Source organism: Chrysochloris asiatica, unplaced genomic scaffold, assembly GCF_000296735.1.
Source record: "Chrysochloris asiatica unplaced genomic scaffold, ChrAsi1.0 scaffold00018, whole genome shotgun sequence".
Taxonomy (NCBI): Eukaryota; Metazoa; Chordata; class Mammalia; order Afrosoricida; family Chrysochloridae; genus Chrysochloris; species Chrysochloris asiatica.
In genome coordinates this window covers 12,611,431-12,630,282 of record NW_006408536.1, presented here as the reverse complement: position 1 = coordinate 12,630,282, position 18,852 = coordinate 12,611,431, and the positions used below count along the sequence as shown (strand labels likewise).

Sequence of the window (18,852 nt, the reverse complement as noted above, 5' to 3'; positions counted from 1 at the left end):
TTCCTTTGACAAGGTGCAGTCTTAGCACTTTGCAATCACTCTCTATTAGTGGAAAATATTTGAGTTTTCTTTCACAGGTTCTACTTACATGCAACCCATAGTTACAAACCAACCCCCCACTAAAGGTGCACACAATAGTTTGCTCTGTAGGATAAATGCTGGGCTGTTAACCAGAAAGTCTGAGGTTGAGCTCACAAGCTGCTCTGTAGGAGAAAGACGAGGCTTTCTGCTGCCATAAAGATTAACAGCCTCGGAAACCCTATACAGGGTCCCTGTGAGTTGGCACTTAGCAACAACAACAATAGCACTTAACAACAACAATGGTTCGTGATAACAAACAGGCACTGCTTTGCAACATGCATCAAAACATTATTTTTATTATTATTACCATAATATTATGTTTGAGATATTTTAGTGTATCTGGAAATGTTTTTATGCATAGAAAGGTACACTATATACTGTATTCTAAGACAAACATTTGACTGATTGATATTAAATATAAACTATACCTAACTGTTCTGATTTATGTACAAATTCGACGTAAAGGAAGACTTGTGAACAGACCTCGTTCACAATTCTAGGGGCTGCCTGTATAAGTATTAGTGAGTATTGCTTCATTGATAAATTGAAATATCAGGTTTTCAGCAAGGAAATTTCACCAAGTTTCTCATTATACCTTTAAATGTTAGCTACAAAATTGAGGAACAGGTGATGAGATACTTGGGAGATTCTGAATGTCCAAACATAAACAATTTGCAGTAATGGCTCTAGTTCACTGGTTCTCAAGGTGTGATGCCCAAACCAGCAGCAGAAGCATCTGAAAACTTGTCAGAAATGTGCATTCGGGGACCTACTCCACACTTACTGAATCAAAAACTCACGGGGTGGGGCCCAGCAATCTGTTTTCCCAAGCCCTCCTGATGATTCTGATGCCTGTCACATTTTGAGAATCCTGAGGGTGGTGGTTGTGGGCTGTGAAGTTGGTTCGAATTCACAGGGACCCTGGTATAGGGTTTCTGAGGCTGTAAATCTTTATGGGAGCAGAAAGGCTCATCTTCCTTCTGAGGAGCGGATGGTAAATTTCGAACTGCTGATTTTGCAGTTAGCAGCCCACTACTAGGGCTCCTACATCATTGGCCTAGGTCAATCATCTAAAGCCAGTTTTCTTGGTTGCAGCCCACAGAATGCTGTCTCTGGTGCTGCCCATTGTTGCTAGCTGGCATTGAGTTAGCCACCCATTCATAGACACCCAGTGTCTACGCTGTCTGAAATGCTGTCTGGTCCTACATCTCCCTATGATGGGTTATAGATTAGACTGTTGTGATCCATAGAGTCTGGTTTTCAGAAGATCACCAGGACTATTTTTCTTGTCTGTCCTGGTCTGGATAGGGTTTCCAAGGAGCGGCTGGTGAGCTTGAACTGCCACCCTTGCAGTTGAAACTGACTATTCAGTCCAGTGCGTTAACCCACAGCGCCACACCTGGAGAACTCTTGTTTCATTGTTGCCTGGCCCGCAATAGCTTTGTACTATGGCACAAATTTGCCAAGCTACCATGTCACCTGGTATCTGTACTTATTAGTAACTGCCTATCTGTTTTACTCCTATTGCAAAGTCAACATTACTTAATTATCAACTTAAGTAATGTCAGAAAGAAGGAAGAAACACTCCTGTAGGGTACTAATCTTTGGAAATTGGTTGTGGCGGGGACGCAAGCCAGCACAGAATATTAGAGAGATGCCCAGGGCATGTTTAGATCAATATAACTTCCATTTTATTTTCTGATCTATTGAGTCCCTAGGTAGCTGTTGTGAATTGAATGGTGTGCCTGCAAAATATGTGTTGTAAATACAAATCCCTATGCCTTTGGTTATAATCCCATTTGGGACTGGGGTTTCTTTGTTATTTTAATGAACCCTATTAGTGTAGGGTGTGTCTTAAGCCAATCTCTGTTGAGATATAAAAGAGATTAAACAAGTCATTGAGCAAGCAGAGATGGTAGAAGACAGATGCCAAAACACATGAAGATGGTCAGGGAAGCAAGGAAAGGGACCATCACCCAGAGCCAACAGACATCTCCAAGAGTCAGTGTGCTGAATTTGGACTTCTGGCCCCCTACTTTGTGAGAAAATCAATGTGTGTTTGCTAAAGCTATCCACCACCACCAAAGCTATCCACTGTCAGAAAATAAATTTGTGTTTGTTAAGCTCTCCACTGTGGTATTTCTGTTATAGCAGCACTGAGAAACTGAGACAGTTATACTACAGTGGTTAGGCACTTGGCTTCTAACAAAAGATTGACTGTTTGAATCCACCCAGAGGTACCTCAGAAGACAGCCCTGGCAATCTGTTTCTGAAAGGTCACAACCTTGAAAGCCCTAAGGAGCAGTTCTACTCTGCACAAATAGGTCTCCATTAGTCAGAATCAATTCAGTGGCAACTAACAGTATCTAGCTACCTAGCTGTCTATCTACATGTACGTATATGCACATCTGTACGCAGTCTGTGTACAAAAGATTACTAAAAATATGAACTGTCTCTTTCTGGCCATCAAGCCCATTTGAGATGATCAGGAAAATGGGCTATGAAGTGCATTGTTATGGGTTTTTTTCATTGATGGGAGAGGAATGGCAGCTCAACTCTCTTTAAATATGTCGTCAACTGATTGTCATTGAAGAAAACTCAGCAATTATAAAGCAGATGCATTTGCTAGTTTAAAATGAGGTGGAAGAATCTCCAAAGCAAAATGAAAGTGCTCACTTGAAATATTTATAATATTTATAATTTTGCTGTCTCTAGACTTTAGAAACAGGAGCTACTGGAGGCTTGAAAAGATGGAACTGCAATGCCTCCCCCAGGCAAAGGAGGGTACTGCAGCTTAAAAGTCACCTCATGAGCTGGATCCAGCACCACAATTCAAGGGAACTGGTAAATGAGAAAGATACCCTCCTGGATGTGTATGTGTGCCTTAATGAGTTCATATCAGGCACAGGAGGTAAACTATTTTTATTTTCAGTCAGATTTGGTTTCATATTCCCTGATGAAATATTCAGAGACTCTTTCGAGAATATTTCATTGTTTAAACAAAGTCCTGCCCTTGGAAGCAAGAAGCAGAGGGCCAAGAGCCTGGGCACATACGGGGGATAGCAAATGGAATGAACATTCGTTGGATACTAAGATGCCAAGTGCCCAGCTGAGTCAACTCACTCACTGTCTTTATAGTTTTCTCTCAACTCCAAAGAAAGGTGATCCATCAATGTAAAAACTATTAATGTTGTTAAGTGCTGTCTAGCTGGTTCAACTCATAGCGACCCTGTATAGGATTTCCTAGGAGCTGCTGGTGGGTTTGAACCATTAACCTTGCAGTTCAAATTGATCTTGTGGTCCAGAATTTATCCTACAGTGCCACACCAGGACTCCTTCATACCATTTCTATTATACAATGTAAAATATATACAAGTAAAATATGGCTAATGATAATTCAAAAACAGATGCAGCACTCCATGGACAAGAAACTGCCAGAAATTCAAGCTAGATTCAGAAGAGGCTATGGAACTAGAGATATCATTGCAGATGTCAGATGGATCTTGGCTGAAAGCAGAGAACACCAGAACGATGTTTACTTGTGGGGTTTTTTCCTATGCAAAGGCATCTGACTGGGTGTATCATAACAAGCTATGGCTAACATTGCAAACAATGGGAAAACCAGAGCACTTAACTGTGTTAATGTGGAACCTGTACTTAAACCATTAGGCAGTCATTCTAACCAAAGGGATACTGTATGGCTTAAAGTCAATAAAGGTGTGTGTCAGGGCTATAGCCTTTCACTATACTTATTCAACCTGTATGCTGAGCAAATAATCCGAGAAGCTGGGTTCTATGAAGAAAAACATGGCATCAGGATTGGAAGGAGATTCATTAAGCACCTGAGATATACAGATAATACAGTCTTGCTTGTTGAGGGTAGAGACGACTTGAAGCTCTTACAGGTGAAGCTCACACAGTACAGCATTCCGTATGGATTCCCAGTGTACTGGGGAGTAATCTGCCCGCTCCCACCCTCAGCACTCAATCTCCAAACCCTTCTCATTACAGCCACTACAAATGAAACCAACATGTTCAAAGTGATACCTCTTTGCCTTCTCTGGTAAGTTAGGAGCACAAAACTGGGAAATAGGTGACTGGGATTTCAGACTGGGTGTTGACCTTGATTTGGTTACTCTCTGGGACTAAGTTTCTATTCCTAACAGATGGAGGGCCTTACATTAAGTTCTTCTGATTATAATACTCTAATAGGAGTCCTGGTGTGGCACTGTAGGAAAAGCACTGGACTGTAAGGTCGATTTGAGGCACAAGGTCAGTGGTTCAAACTTACCAAGCCCTCCTTGGAAACCCTACACAGGGTCGCTGAGTCAAAAATGACTCAAAAGCACTTAACAACAATAACAATCGTTAATGCACTGAAGACTTTATGTATATTATTTACTGTATGTTTATGCAAACGATGCACAGGTTATTAGTTATGCATGTTATATGCTTCTGACTGTTGTTTATATGGTTATGTATTTTATAAAAATATGGTAATTCAATATTTCTCAACCTCAGAATTATTGATCAAAAATGTCCCCAGACACTGCTAAATGTCCCCTGGGGAAAGAGTAAAAATCAGCCCCTGAGGCAGGTAATTTTCTCATTTTTAATATGAAGAACTTGAAGCATAGAGATTATGCAAACTCACAGACCAAAGGAGTAGCTGAATCAGGGATGAAGCTATCTATGCCTGCCTCACCTCTGAAGTGTACACCATGCAACATTTCTTTCAGCAGGGTGTCCTTTTGTCCAACATCCTGTCTAGAATTTCCTGCTTTGACCTTTATGTGGTAATATCCCCTTTCACATTTTCACTCAACTACACTGCCCCTTGAGGGATGTTGACTACTGTGAAGCCAGTCATACCTGGCACATAGTAGATGCACTGTTGTTGAGTGCCATTGAGTCACCAGCAGCTGGTGACCTTGAACCACCAACCTTGCAGTTCAAACAGCTTTGCAGTCTGGAGCATTAACCCACAGTGCCACACCAGGACTCCACAGTAGATGCATAGCTGGTCATTAAATACATGAGTGGATTTATTCCATTACTATAATCCTTCCCATGCAAATGTACTTCATACTCTTAATTTGCATTATGAAGAAAAAAAACTTAAGTCAGTGAAGGTGAACTCTAACAAGCCTAGGTGCAAAATGATTTTTGTTGTTGTTAAGGGCCATAGAGTCAGTTCCGACTCAGAGTGACTTTTATAGGGTTTTCCAGAAGTGGCTGGTAAGTTTGAACCACCGACCTTACGATTCAAATGACCTTGCAGTCCAGTGCTTATCCTACAGTGCCACACCAGGAAATTGTTGTTGTTGTTGTTGTTATGTGCCGTGGAGTCGGTTCCGACTCATAGCAACCCTGTACAGGGTTTCCAAGGCTGTCAATCTTTATGGGAGCAGAACGCCTCATCTTTCTCCCACAGAACAGCTGGTAATTTCGAATTGCTGACCTTGCGGTTCGCAGCCTGATTCGTAACCATTACGCTACCAGAGCTTTAGGAAATGAAAAGGGATAGAGTTAAAATAAGTGGAAGTCTGAGCACTCAGAATTTAATAAACCTGTTTGGAAAATGTTTATGACTTCATCGTTGCCTCTGAAACGGAAGGGCAGCATGGTTCCTATCATTTGTGCCCCAAATTGGGGGTCAAGCACACACAGGGCAATCATGGCTAAGGAAGAACACTGCTGCAGGTTCAGGACAGGGCTTCCAGAAGTCAAGATGATTTGTTCTGAGTGGGCTTTTGTGCCGCCTGCCTGCATGAAAGAGAATTGAATCTGTTGACTTCTTCATAGAAATGTCCCCCTGTAAGACTCGCCAACTGACACACTCTACCTGGGATTAATCAGCCACCAGCAGCCATCTGCATAAAGCCGAGGGTGTGGAATAATCAGGTGGTAGGCAGAGGGCATGGCAAGAGGGTGCGAGTGAAATTGGAAAGTATTGATGCCTTCTGTTCAAATAACAGTGTGTGGAGGAAGTTCAAACGAGCAGCTAGCAGCATTGTCACGATGCTGCCAGGCCTGATTAGACAGCCTGTAATTCCCTTCCCAGCTTTCTGCGTGGGTTTGGCACAGCAGGAGAGGGAGGAAGAGAAAAGGAGTCATGAGCAGGAAACACTGCATCGTGGTGATGACACAGAGAAGCCCTCCAGGCCCACCGGCAAGGCTTCAAGATGCCTGGGATGCCCAAATTGGGGCTGCCCTAGCTGGCTCTTCTTCTTCTCCCCCCCAAGTCTGCCCCCATTCTCTCTTTTACCTGCTTTCTCTATATTTCTAGACCTTAATTGTCCGTCTGGAAAGACCAAAAAGAGCAAATTATTTGTCTTCTGTGCAATGTTTTTCCCATTAAATAGTAAACCAGGGTACCCACTCTGACTAATTTTTGAATCCCAGTGCCTGATATCCTCAGCACCTAGTGAATACTTGATGCTTAATGAATGAATGAATGAATATGTCAAGAATTGTGGTTTAGTATTCTTTGTGGAGGTGACCATTTCTACAGTCTCTTTGGTGATGGTGGTGGTGGTGATGTGTCGTGGAGTCGGTTCCAACTCATAGGGACCCTGTATAGGGTTTCCGAGGCTGTAAATCTTTACGGGAACAGAAATCCTCATCTTTCTCCCATGGAACGGCTGGTAGTTTCAAACTGCTGACCTTGAGGTTAGCAGCCCAGTTTGTAACCACTATGCTACCAGAGCTCCTTTAGCCTCTGCTTATTTTATTGCTACCCAATACAGTGAAATATTTGTAAAGCCTAGAAGAACATTTGTGTAAAAAAACAATGGGTGGCAGTGATTAAAAGGACATCTGTGGGTATGACAGATGAGAGTCTGCATCTCTATGTGACTTATAAGCTGTGTGACATTGGTCAGTTTTGTTTCTCCAAGAAACTCAGCACAAGTCCTGCTGTGGCACTGTAGGACAAGCTGCAAGGTCGGCGGTTCCAACTTACCAGCCACGCTTTGGAAACCCTATACAGGCTTGCTATGAGTCGGAACCGACTCGACGGCACCTAACAACAACAACAGCAACACCTCAGCACAAGGAGTGGATTAAATAAAGGATGTGAAGTTCAAAACAGCGTTTGGCATATGTGATGGTTAATGTTATGTGTCAACTTGGCTAGGCCGTTATCAGTATTATCTAATTATCCTCCATTTTATGATCTGATGTAAGAAGCTTGGGGGTGTGGACTGCATCCAATATATATGAATGTTCTGAGAAAGCATGCGCTCTCTCTATCCTACATCGGACTCGTCATCCTCTGACCTCCGGTTCTTAGGACCTGACCAGCAGCCTGCCATCTGACCTGACAGTTTAGGGTTCATCAGCCCCTGCAACCATGAGAGTCAAGAAAAGCCTCCATCTTGACGCCTGCCCCATAGATTTGGGATTTGACAGCCTCTATAACTCCATGACTCATTTTGTTGAAATAAATCCCTTTTTATATATATATATATATATATATATATATATGCCTCACTGGTTTTGTTCTTTCAGAGAACCCAGCCTAAGACAGTATATCAGGAGCAGATAATAAATAGTAATGCTAGTGATGACAATAAAATTATGATAATTGATGTTGGTGACAATGATTACTAATGCTTAACATTTCTATTTTAAAAGATGAGTTGTTAAGATAAACTACTGCTTCCTGATACATTGAGAAATAACCTACAAAAATAAAAGTTGTGTATGAAGTCTAATACTGTAACTCAGGAATATTCCTACCACAAATATTTTTAACTAACCAATTGAGAAAAGAGTTTTATCTAAGAGTGCTTTGCTCCTACGTCTCTAATTACTGTGATTTACAATATTATAAATATTGGGTACTTAATTACCATTCTTCATTAATATTTTAATTTATTGAAGATGCGATGCATTGACTGCTTGGAAAGGAAAGTCTGTAACAAGTTGTCTGTTGGTCCTGACATCAGCCTTTCAAGCAGATAAAACAAGCCTTCGAATTATTGTTGCTTTTGTTAGGTGCTGTTGAGTCGGTTCCTATGCTCACAACTATTCTCACAACTGTTGTTATGTTTGAGCCCATTGTTGCTGCCACTGTGTCAATCCATCTTGTTGGGGATCTACCTCTTTTTCATTGGCCCTCCACTTTTCCAAGCACAATGACCTTCTCCAGGGGCTGTGTCATTATAATGTGTCCAAAGTACGAGAGACGAAGTTTTGCTATCCTTGCTTCTAAAGAGTGTTCTGACTGTACTTCTTCCAACACAGATTTGATGGTTCTTCTGGCAGTCCACGGTACTTTCAATATTATTTGCCAACACCATAATTCAAATGCATTGATTCTTCTGAGGTCTTCCTGTTAGTCATTGTCCAAATTTCACATACAAATGAGATAGTCGAAAAATATCATGGCTTGGGTCAGGCACACCTCAGTCCTTAAACTGTTTTCTTTGCTCTTTAACATTTTAAAGAGGTCTTTTGCAAAAGATTTGGCCAATGCAATTCATCATTTGATTTCTTGACTGTTGCTTCCATGAGTGTAGACTGTGGATCCAAGAAAAATAAAGAATTTGACAACTTCAGTCTTTTCTCCATTAATCATGATGTTATTTATTGATCCAGTGGTGAGGATTTTCATTTTCTTTACAATGAAGTTCAATCCATACTGAAGTCTGTAGTCTCTGGTCTTCATCAGTCAGTATGTCAAGTCCTCTTTTCTCTCAGCAAGCAAGGCTGTATCATCTTCATATGGGTAGGTTGTTAATGACTCTTCCTCCAATCCTGATGCCATGTATGTCTTCATATAATCCAGCTTCTTGGATTATTTGTTCAGCATACAGATTGAACCACCACTCGTCTGTCAGTTTGTCACATTGTGGTGGTTTATGTGTTACTGTGATGTTGGCAGGTATGCCACTGGTACACTGGTATTTTGAATGCCAGAATGGTCACCCATGGTGGACAGGTTTCAGATGAGCTTCCAGACTAAGATTGAGAAGGAGAGGCAGAATACTGCTGAATATTTAGCCACTGACAAGTTCATGAATAACAGTGAAATACTTTCAGAAAACGCCAGAATATTGAATATTGAACCATGATGAACAGCACCAGAATACTGTCAGATATAATGCCGGAAGATGAGCCCCTCAGTTTGGACGGCACTCAAAATGCAACTGGGTAAGAGCTGCCTCCTCAAAGTAGAATTGACCGTGATGACATGAATGGAGTAAAACCTTTGGGACCTTCACTTGCTGATGGGGCACAACGGAAACTGAGGAGAAACAGCTGCAAACATCTATGAAAAAATGGAACGTGGAATGTATGAAGTATGAATCTAGGAAAATTGGAAATTGTCAAAAATGAAAAGGAACACATAAACCTGAATATCTTAGGCATTCATGAGCTGAAATGAGTCTGACCAATTGAAGAGGAATGGTTATCACATTCATCATCAAAAAGAACATCTCAAGATCTATCTTGAATTATAATGCTGTCTGTGATAGGATAAAATCCACACGCCTACAAGGAAAACCAGTTAATACCACTCTTCTTCAAATTTATACACCAACCACTAAAGCCAATGAGGATGAAATTGAAGCATTCTAACATCTTTTGATATTTCCAGCATCATTCCCTTCAATATTGTAACCAGAGACTTGCTGCCCTTTGAAACTTTCTGCTCAGCTCTTTTACTTCATCTTTTTTTTTTTTTTTTTTCCAGTTTGGCTTCTCTACTATCAAGAGCAACTTTCAGAGTTTTTTCTGAAATCCACTTTGCTCTTTAGTTATTTTCCTGTCTTCCTAATAACCTTTTTCTTTCTTCATGTATGATGTTCTTGATGCCATCATGCAACTCTTCTGGTCTGTGGCCATTGGTGTCTAACACATCAAGTCTGTTCATAAGATGGTCTCTAAATTTAGGTAGGATATATTCAAGGTCTAATTTTGGCTCTCATGAACTTGTTTTAATTTTCTTCCGCTTCAGCCTGAACTTGCATATGAGTAATTGATGGGCTGTTCCATAGTCGGCCCCTGGCCTTGTTTTGGCTGATGATATTGAGTTTCTCCCCTCTCTCTTCCCACTCATGTAGTCAATTTGATCCCTGTGTACTCATTCATCTGGTGAGGTCCAGGTTTATAGTTACCGTTTATGTTGTTGAAAAAAAGGTATTTGCAATGAATGAGTCATGCAGAATTCTGTCATACGATCTACAGCATAATTTCCATCACTGCAGCCATATTTTTCAACTACGGATCTTTCCTCTTTGTTTCCAACTTTTGTATCCTAATCACCAGTAATTAACATTTCAGACCAAAGAAGTTGGTAGAGTTCTTCAATTTCTTCATCACTGACTTTAGTGGTTGGTGCATAAATTTGAAGAAAAGTAGCATTAACTAGTCTTCCTTGTAGGCATATGGATATTATCCTATCACAGACAGTGTTGTATTTCAGAATAGATCTTGAAATGTTCTTTTTTATTATGAATGCGATGCCATTTCTCTTCTATTTGTCATTCCCGGCATAGTAAACCATATAGTTATCTGATTCAAAATGGCCAATACCAGTTGATGTTTATGCGTTCCATTTCATTTTTGATAACTTCCAACTTTCCTAGATTCATACTTCATACATTCCATGTTCTGATTATTAATAGATGTTTGCAGCTGTTTCTTCTCATGTTGAGTTGTGTCCCATCAGCAAATTAACCCAAAAGCTTAACTCCCTCCACATCACTAAGGTCAATTCTAACCTGGGGTACTCCAGCACTTATCTGACAGTGGCTAACTATTCAGAAGTAATCTGTCTCTCCTTCTTCCTAGTACCTGTCATAGTCTGTAAGCTCTGCTGAAACCTGTCCACCATAGGTGACCCTGCTGGTATTTAAAATACCAATGGCATAGCCTTCAGCATCACAATAACACACAAGCCACCACAAACTGACAGATGAGTACCACTGACATTTAGAGCCAGATAAGTCTGTGTTATGGGGGGGCGGGTGTCCTGTGCATTTTAGGATGTTTAGCAGCACCCCTGGCTTCTAGCCATTAGTTGACAGTCTTAACTTCTGTCCCTCAGTTGTGACAACCAAAGCAGTCTCCAGACATTGTCAAATGTCACCTGGAAGGCACAGTGGCTCCAGTTGAGAACCAGTTGAGCTGGAGTAATGGGTTCCATTGCATTGGGAATAGGACAAGTGCCTGCTGAAAGTGTCCTCTGGCTCAAGGGATCCTGCTTCACCTCTGCCTTCGACAAGCAAATGGGCTGGATCAGATATGCTTCTCTGTTGTCAAGTCTACTGTCCAAAAGCTCTCTCCGCAATTCCAACTCCCTCCAGAGGATTCACTCACTAGACCCTCCAGATCTCTATTTTAATAGAAACCGTCCAGGTTGCTTGGATGTGTTTGCTGTGGAGAACATCCTGAGGGCCCTTAAAGCAACCACCACCATCAACTCAAAGGCTCCTTGTGTTCACCATCAAGAGTCCTTTACACCCACATAGCCAGGAAAACAAATGAACAATACAGTGATGCAATTCATAACCACTGCAGAACTTGTCTCTACCCTAATCAAGTGAAAAGCAGAAAAAAAGAGCATGACAAATAAATGTTAATGTGTCCTCACAAGAGAGTGGAAAATCTCAGTATAAAACTGTTTACTTCAAAGAAAGTAAATTGAGCTGCAATCGAGTCAGAGCATGGAACAATTCAGAACTGAGGACCAAACATTTCCAGCACACCACAGAGGAGGAGACAATTGGAGGAGGTTTTTGTTAAGTTCTATGTAAATCAATCCTCCATCTTCTGGCAGAAGGAAAAGATTATGAAGTCATGATAGTGAGATACTGTGAAAGGAGAAGTCACCTTGATTCTGAAATGAGAAAATAGAGGCATTGAGCTCACAGTTTCAAATGTAGTAGGTGATTCAATCAAGGCTTCATGACCCCAAATCCTATATTCTTAGCAACTTTGTTGTATTGCATCCCATGTATAAACCCAGAGGGAAAGACTGAAAAGAAACATATCAAAGTTAGTGTTATGCTCCAAAATAATAAATCAAGTGGTAACCTTAAGGACAATAATTTTTTTAAGTGGCTCAGCTTCTGTTATGCTATATTATTATACTGTTTATGCAAATCGATGTTTAAAACTTACTATGTTTTACCGTTTAAATGGAATGAGATCTCAGTTCACATATCAATTTAATCATCTGCTATTTACGCACATTTGGGTTACACTTACTCTATGATGAGAAAGGGTATGTTTTCTAAACATGGAGTTGCTAATATTGATCTGATTGATTGGCTACTGATTTGATATATTTCTTCTAGTATAGGATTCACAACTATAAATTTCCCTGTAAGCACAGTTTTTATTGCACTCCATAAGTTTTGGTATATTATATTTTCATTCATCTAAAAGTGTTTTCTAATGTCCTTTGTAATTTCTTCTTTGGCCCACAGGTTATTTAGGAGTGTGTTGTTCTACATATTTGTGGATTTCTCAAACTTCCTTCTGTTATTGATTTGTAATTTTATTCCCTTGTGGTTGGAGAACATACTTTGTATTGTATGTGTCCTTTTAAACTCACTGAAGTGTTTACGGACTAGCATATAGTCAAACCTGGAGAATATTCCATATGTACTAGAAAAGCAGCTGTAGTCTGCTATTGTTAGATGAAATGTTCTCTAGATGACTGTTAAGTCTAGTTAGTTTGTAGGGTTATTCAAGCCTTCTATTTCCTGTTGATCTCTAGTTCTTCTATCAATTATTGAAAGTGGGGTACTGACATCTCCAACTCATATCACTGAATTGGTGATTTCTCCCTTTGAATCTGTCAGTTTTTACGTACATATTTTAGGGCTCTGTTGTTTGGTGCTAAACAAACTGAGTGCATTCATTTACCTTCCTGCCACCCTTTCAAAATTAACCCCTGAATCAGCAGGAACAAAGATGAAACAAAATGCTTACCATTTGGGTCATGACTACATTATGTTCTTCTCCGTCAGAGATGATATCTCTCTGGGATATTGGTTAATAAATATCTCTTATCTAGACACAGATGTTTTCTTAATAAAGAAAGCCAACAAATTCTTGGAAATTATTTTCTTCTGGTTTCACACATTCTCTTCCCTTCTAAGGAATGTGAGCCAACCTTGAATTTTTCCCTAATATTTCACATTTCTGAACCCATTACTGATCATGGTCAACAATATCACCTTCAGTCCTTGCTAGACAAAAAATGGTCTTGCTTTTAAGTAGTAATGTCCCTAAGACTATAAAGATGTGGACAGTCTACAAGAACGCATTTCTGTGGGACACCAGACTTGATGTGGCCAGGGTGCCAGTAACATTCTACAGACATGTCCTGTGTGCTCAGTATGGATCAGGTGGACCTCGGCCTTTAAGGAGCTACTTCATGGCATCAGGAAGAAGATAAACAAAAAACCTAATATAGTTAGTAAGTGTTGTGTGAGTATTTTGTAAGTATTGTGACAGCATAAGCAGAAGATTCCAAGAGTGGGGCATACCTCCCCCATCTGGGCAGGATAATGGCCCTTTTGAGATCTACAAAATCCAGAATTCAAGTGAGTTTCTGATGTGGGTCATAGGATAGGAACTAACTTGAGATTCTAAGGCTGTGTATGGGTTCACAGGAGTTGTGGATCATTGCAATTCACTCATTCATTGCCCTACAAGCAATGTTTCTCGAAATGTGGTCCAAGGCCAACTGACTACCCTCAAAAGACTAGCTTTTCTCAGGAAATTAATTGCATAGGTTTTTACTTTTAAACATGACCAAAAGTTACTAAGTTATTAAGAATCACTGCCATTTTCCATTGTTCTGTGTCCACAGTTTAAAATCTGGTGCCACAAAGTCGGGGGCTATGCTGCAACATCCAACACAGAAAGAAGGAAATTCTACAACTTTTCAGAATGACAATTTATTTCTAGTGCCTCAGCAGTCAGAGTTTTCCAAAGCTGCTATTCCTGTGCTCATTAACATAAATGTACAATTATTCTTAGGCTTTCCTTTTGTTAATCATTTCTTTTACTTGTGATTGCTTCAATGTTACCACTTTGATACTTATTTTGTTTTTCTCCAATTTTTTCCTATCACCGGGTTCTTTTACTGCTGAACAAGAGAAGGGGAGGAGGGTTTGAGGGATTTGTCTTATTCTAGCTAAGAAGTTCAAAAACTATTGCCCTAAGAGGAGCAGAGTGCGGGACCCTACCCAGAGAAGCAGCGACACCAGAGATGAAGGCAGAGGTGATGACATGGAGAAATAGAGCAGCTGGGGACTCTGGACTCAGGGAAAGAGAGGGGCTGTGTGCTGGCAGCTAGGGGGCAGGCTTGTGGTTGTTTGATGATGCATGGAGGGGATTGTAATCATTGCAATGAAATGAAATATGATAGGCTGAATATAAAGATAATGTTCTCCCGTGTAAACTATCACATAATTCACAATAAAAACTTAAAAAAAAAACAAACAAAACAAAAAACTATTGCTCTAGAATTGTTGGGCCTCACCAGGCTGCTCTGTTAATGGTGTCCTGGACAGTCCATGTATCCAGAGGCTATCTCTGAATCTCTGTTTAAATGTTCCTTTTCCACCTGCTCCTTGACATTGTCCTGGACTCCAAATCATTTTGAATTCTCCCTCCTGTAGGTCAAAACACTTCTCTCTATTGCCTACTTATTGTTGTTGTTGTTGTTATGTGCCGTGGAGTCGGTTCCGACTCATAGCGACCCTGTACAGGGTTTCCGAGGCTGTAAATCTTTACGGGAGGGAGCAGAAAGCCTCATCTTTCTCCCGCAAAACAGCTGGTAGCTTCGAACTGCTGACCTTGCGGCTCGCAGCCCAATTCGTAACCACTACGCTACCAGATTGTTGTTGTTAAGTACCGAGGAGTCGGTTCCGACTCATAGTGACCCTGTACAGGGTTTCCAAGACTATAAATCTTTATGGGAGTAGAACACCTCATCTTTCTCGCTACCAGATTAGTGGATCATAAATGGCCATGTGGTACCTCAAGTCAGTGAGGTGCTGCCTGATTCCTGACAATTTATTGACCTTTAGAAGTTTTCATTTGATCTTTCCATCAAGACTTTATGTGTATATATAAATATATATGATTGATAAAAAAAAAAGTTTTAATTTTCCAAGGGTTCCTTCCTGGGCACCTGTGTTCTGACCTGAAAGTTGGGAGGGAACAGAAATGGACACATGGTCTGTTTAGATACTAGTCTTGAGCAGTTCTCCAAGTTTCCTTGGCCCTTATACAAGAAGTCTGAGGTGACAGGCGCTAGAGATACAACTAGCAAACTGACAGTGCATTCTGATGGTGAACATGGGGGATTCCAGCTAATGCAGCAAACAAGCAGGCATGCGAGTGTCGAAAGATGCCAGATTTTCTGATTTAACTTATGGTCCTGCTTCTTCATCTGCTTCCTGGACTTGTTTAAATCACATCCTGACCACCTCGTATCACAGCCAGAAGAATGCTGTATGTAAGTTATATGGCTGAATACCTGGCTATTCCCTGCCCATGCCTGTTCCAGTCTGGACTTGGAGCCCTGTTTGAGATACTCACTCTCATGTCACTTGGTTTTGACTCAAAATATGCTGTTTCTTTGATGCTTGGCCCTGGCTCCTAATTGGGCCCAGATCCGAACTCAGATTCCAGGTAAAATGAGGCATTGACCTCAGTTGTAAGGAGACACTGCTCTGTCTTATATGTCTAAACAGCACTGTGATAATTATCGCCTGGATTTTAAACCTTGGGTCCCATGGTTTTTACAGTGATTGGGACTTATTCATCCACTCCTCAAAGCAACAAAACAATAACCTATTCGATCAAACAAAACATGGTGAGGGTGGTAATGAAGTGGCAGTCCAAGGAAAGAGGAACTCAACCCCACAGTGAGATGTTAAATGATGATGGGTCCCAGGAATTCACTGCTGATGAGTCCATTGAGTCTCTCAGTGTTAAGAAGTGTTATCCCTGTGACCACAAGCCATAATCATGGAAATCTTGAAGTCTCGAACATATTTGCAGGAGAGGAACGGATGAGTCAAAAGTAAACTAGCTTAATACCTCTTTTACAAAAGGAAAATATCAGTCCTTGTCTTAAAACAATGACTGTACTCATTCGGAATTACCCTGACAACGTTTTCACATTCTTGTAATAATAAGAACAAATAGGTCTCTCAGGGTGGTTTTTCATTATTAGAATTTGTTCAGGAAAGAGAATCATTAAAGTCTTGTTTGAGAAAATGAAGTAATAAAACTTTGTTCTGGATACTCTGGTACATTTTTAATGTTTTATCAAGTTGGTATTGTTCCCTGTAACCATAGATCCAAGGCTACTGAATCAACTTCACTGCTAAATAACACGCAGGATTCTCTCTGAGCTAATTTTAAAACAGCCTTCCTTTGAATCTTCAAAATCAAGTTCTTTTGAAATTGGAACCAGGGTTAAATTTAGGTAGACACGGATTTCATAAAAGCAAAGCCCTTTAAAGTTCACATTAAAAATTCATGTGCCTAACTGAATGGCCTTGGTTGCGTGGTGACAATAAATATTACAAAAAGTTCATTTCCCTTCTCTGGGCTTTCTAACAAGAAAGTTCTGCAGCTTCATCTCAGGCATATTGCAATATTTAATCTCAGCTTGGCAACACAAGAAGGACTGAGGATAATGATAATTAAGCATCAGTTTATGTCATAAATAATGACAAGTGCAGGTAGCTATGCTTCAGGTCAGTTCCCCTTCATGTCACTTGGTACCCATCAAAGTCCCTGGAATTCATTCTATGGCCACAGAACCCACTGGTTTATCCTTGCTCCTTTACTCTTTTATGTAACTGTGCTGAAAACACTAGATACTGTTCTTTTATTTTAATTTGAAAGGCCTCCTTTCTTTCTCTAGGCTATGAATTGTTTCCAAAGAACTAGCAAATGCACTACCAAGTCAGCATAAGTGTGACACAAATAACATTGCCGGGACAAGGTAGATTGTCTCACAGAACGTTCTGTTCTGGTCTAGGTCTAGAGTAGAAGACACAGCAGGGTCCTATTGCTGTGCTTGCCTCTGCCATCTCCATGGTCAGGAGAGTAAACAACATCAAATGGGAGTGTGTATTAAATCCGGACTGTGGCAATGTGAACACATTGACGCAGTATAACAAGTTCACAGCACAAACTTTGAAGTCACACTCCCTTAGAGCTGCATGATGAATGGGGAAAATGCCCTAGTATCACTAATACGGGAGTGCTAGTGATGCAGTGGTTAAGTGCTCAGCTGTTAACTGAAAAGTCTCTAGGAGGCCCAAACCCTCCTAGAGACTCTCTGGAAGAAAACACCTAGCAATTTGTTCCCATAGAGATCACAGCCTAGGAAATCCTATGGGGCATTTCTACTCCGAATCTACGCAATGGCACACAACAATAACAACATCGCTAAGACTCAGCTCGAGAATGGGGCAATAATTGGGTTATCATGAGGTTAACAAGAAATAATGTATATGATGCTCTTCACACAATACTTAGCCCATGATAAATGCTTAGTAACTGTTGCTAGTGCCTAGCACATAGCAGGTACTCAATAAATAAGAGCTGAATAAGTAAATGAATGAATGGATGGATAATCAACCAGACAAATGCCCGTTTTATATTCCCAGTAGAGATTTCTCACTTCTAGACTTAAGTTCTGCTTCAGAAATGGAACAGACTGTACACGGGGCGGAAGGAGTATGGGGAAGTCAGTAAATTTTGGATAATGAATAGATTTGTTCCTGGGGACCCCTAGGAAAAAGAATGATGACTTGGGCTAAAGTCCATACTCTCCCTGCTGGCACCATTTCCATTCCAGGCCATAGGACCAGGTCTGCAGAAGGAGGACAGGGCTGACCCTCTCCTACCAAACTCCAAAAACAGTCATTGAGTCGATTCAGGCTCATAGCAACCCTACAGGACAGTAGAACTACACCCAGGGGATTGTTACTGAATTGATCCAATAAAAATGACGAGAAGGTTCCAGGTTCTGCCTATTGTGTCTTGTCAGGCACAGCATCAAGCTGGGAGTCTACCCTTGCCTCACCTACACCCTGATCTGCCTTGCATACATCCAACTTCCGCATTTCCAGGCCTGAAGTCCTGGGGGCTCTGCCTCCTTTAAAATTCCAAACCTACTCAGTTCCTGGCTCCTCTGATCCTTGAGCTCAGCAGTAGCTCATCTCTCTTGTGGTATCTGGCATCTGGGTAGAGTAACTGAGGCAAGCCCAAGATCAAAGGCTCCTCATGACTCCTTCCCAAGCGTCTTTGGCAAACATCTTCAAGGGATCTCTAATTGGTATGGAATAAGATAGGCCCAAAGCTCAGATTTACATACCAGAAAAGCTTTGTACCCCAAATATTGATCCTTAATTCCAGGCTCCTCCTGTGGAAGGCTTCCTGAAACCATTTTATAGTGGTTGGTCTTTTTTTGAGACAAAGGAAATATTTTCCCACTTACCTTTTTTCTGTCAACTACTGTTCAGCTTTGGGAACATATTTCAGTTCACTTTTAATATTCTGAATCTCTGATAGGTTGACTGCAGGTCCTGGAAGTTTCTTTGCTCCTGGAATTGGCTTCTTCTCCTCATCCGAGGTAGGAGGAACACCCTGAAGAGAAAAGAGAAGAAATTCAACTCACTGAAGAAGATATTTGGTCTCTTTGGGTCACGGAAATGAAGCAAGAATCAGGTCTGAGTGTGATCCTAGCAGCGCAACTTCCTCTTGTGCTGT

At 40.9% G+C, this 18,852-nt stretch overlaps 1 protein-coding gene across 1 annotated transcript in view; it reads right to left on the bottom strand.

Moving 5' to 3' along the window:
- Positions 1–18,852, bottom strand: part of SMPX (small muscle protein, X-linked) — an 81,898-nt gene that overhangs the window by 24,242 nt on the left and 38,804 nt on the right. The window contains exon 4 of the mRNA XM_006835577.1: positions 18,581–18,729. Coding sequence (XP_006835640.1) covers positions 18,595–18,729 — 135 coding nt within the window. The 3' untranslated portion in view covers positions 18,581–18,594. The remainder of the gene's footprint in view (positions 1–18,580; positions 18,730–18,852) is intronic.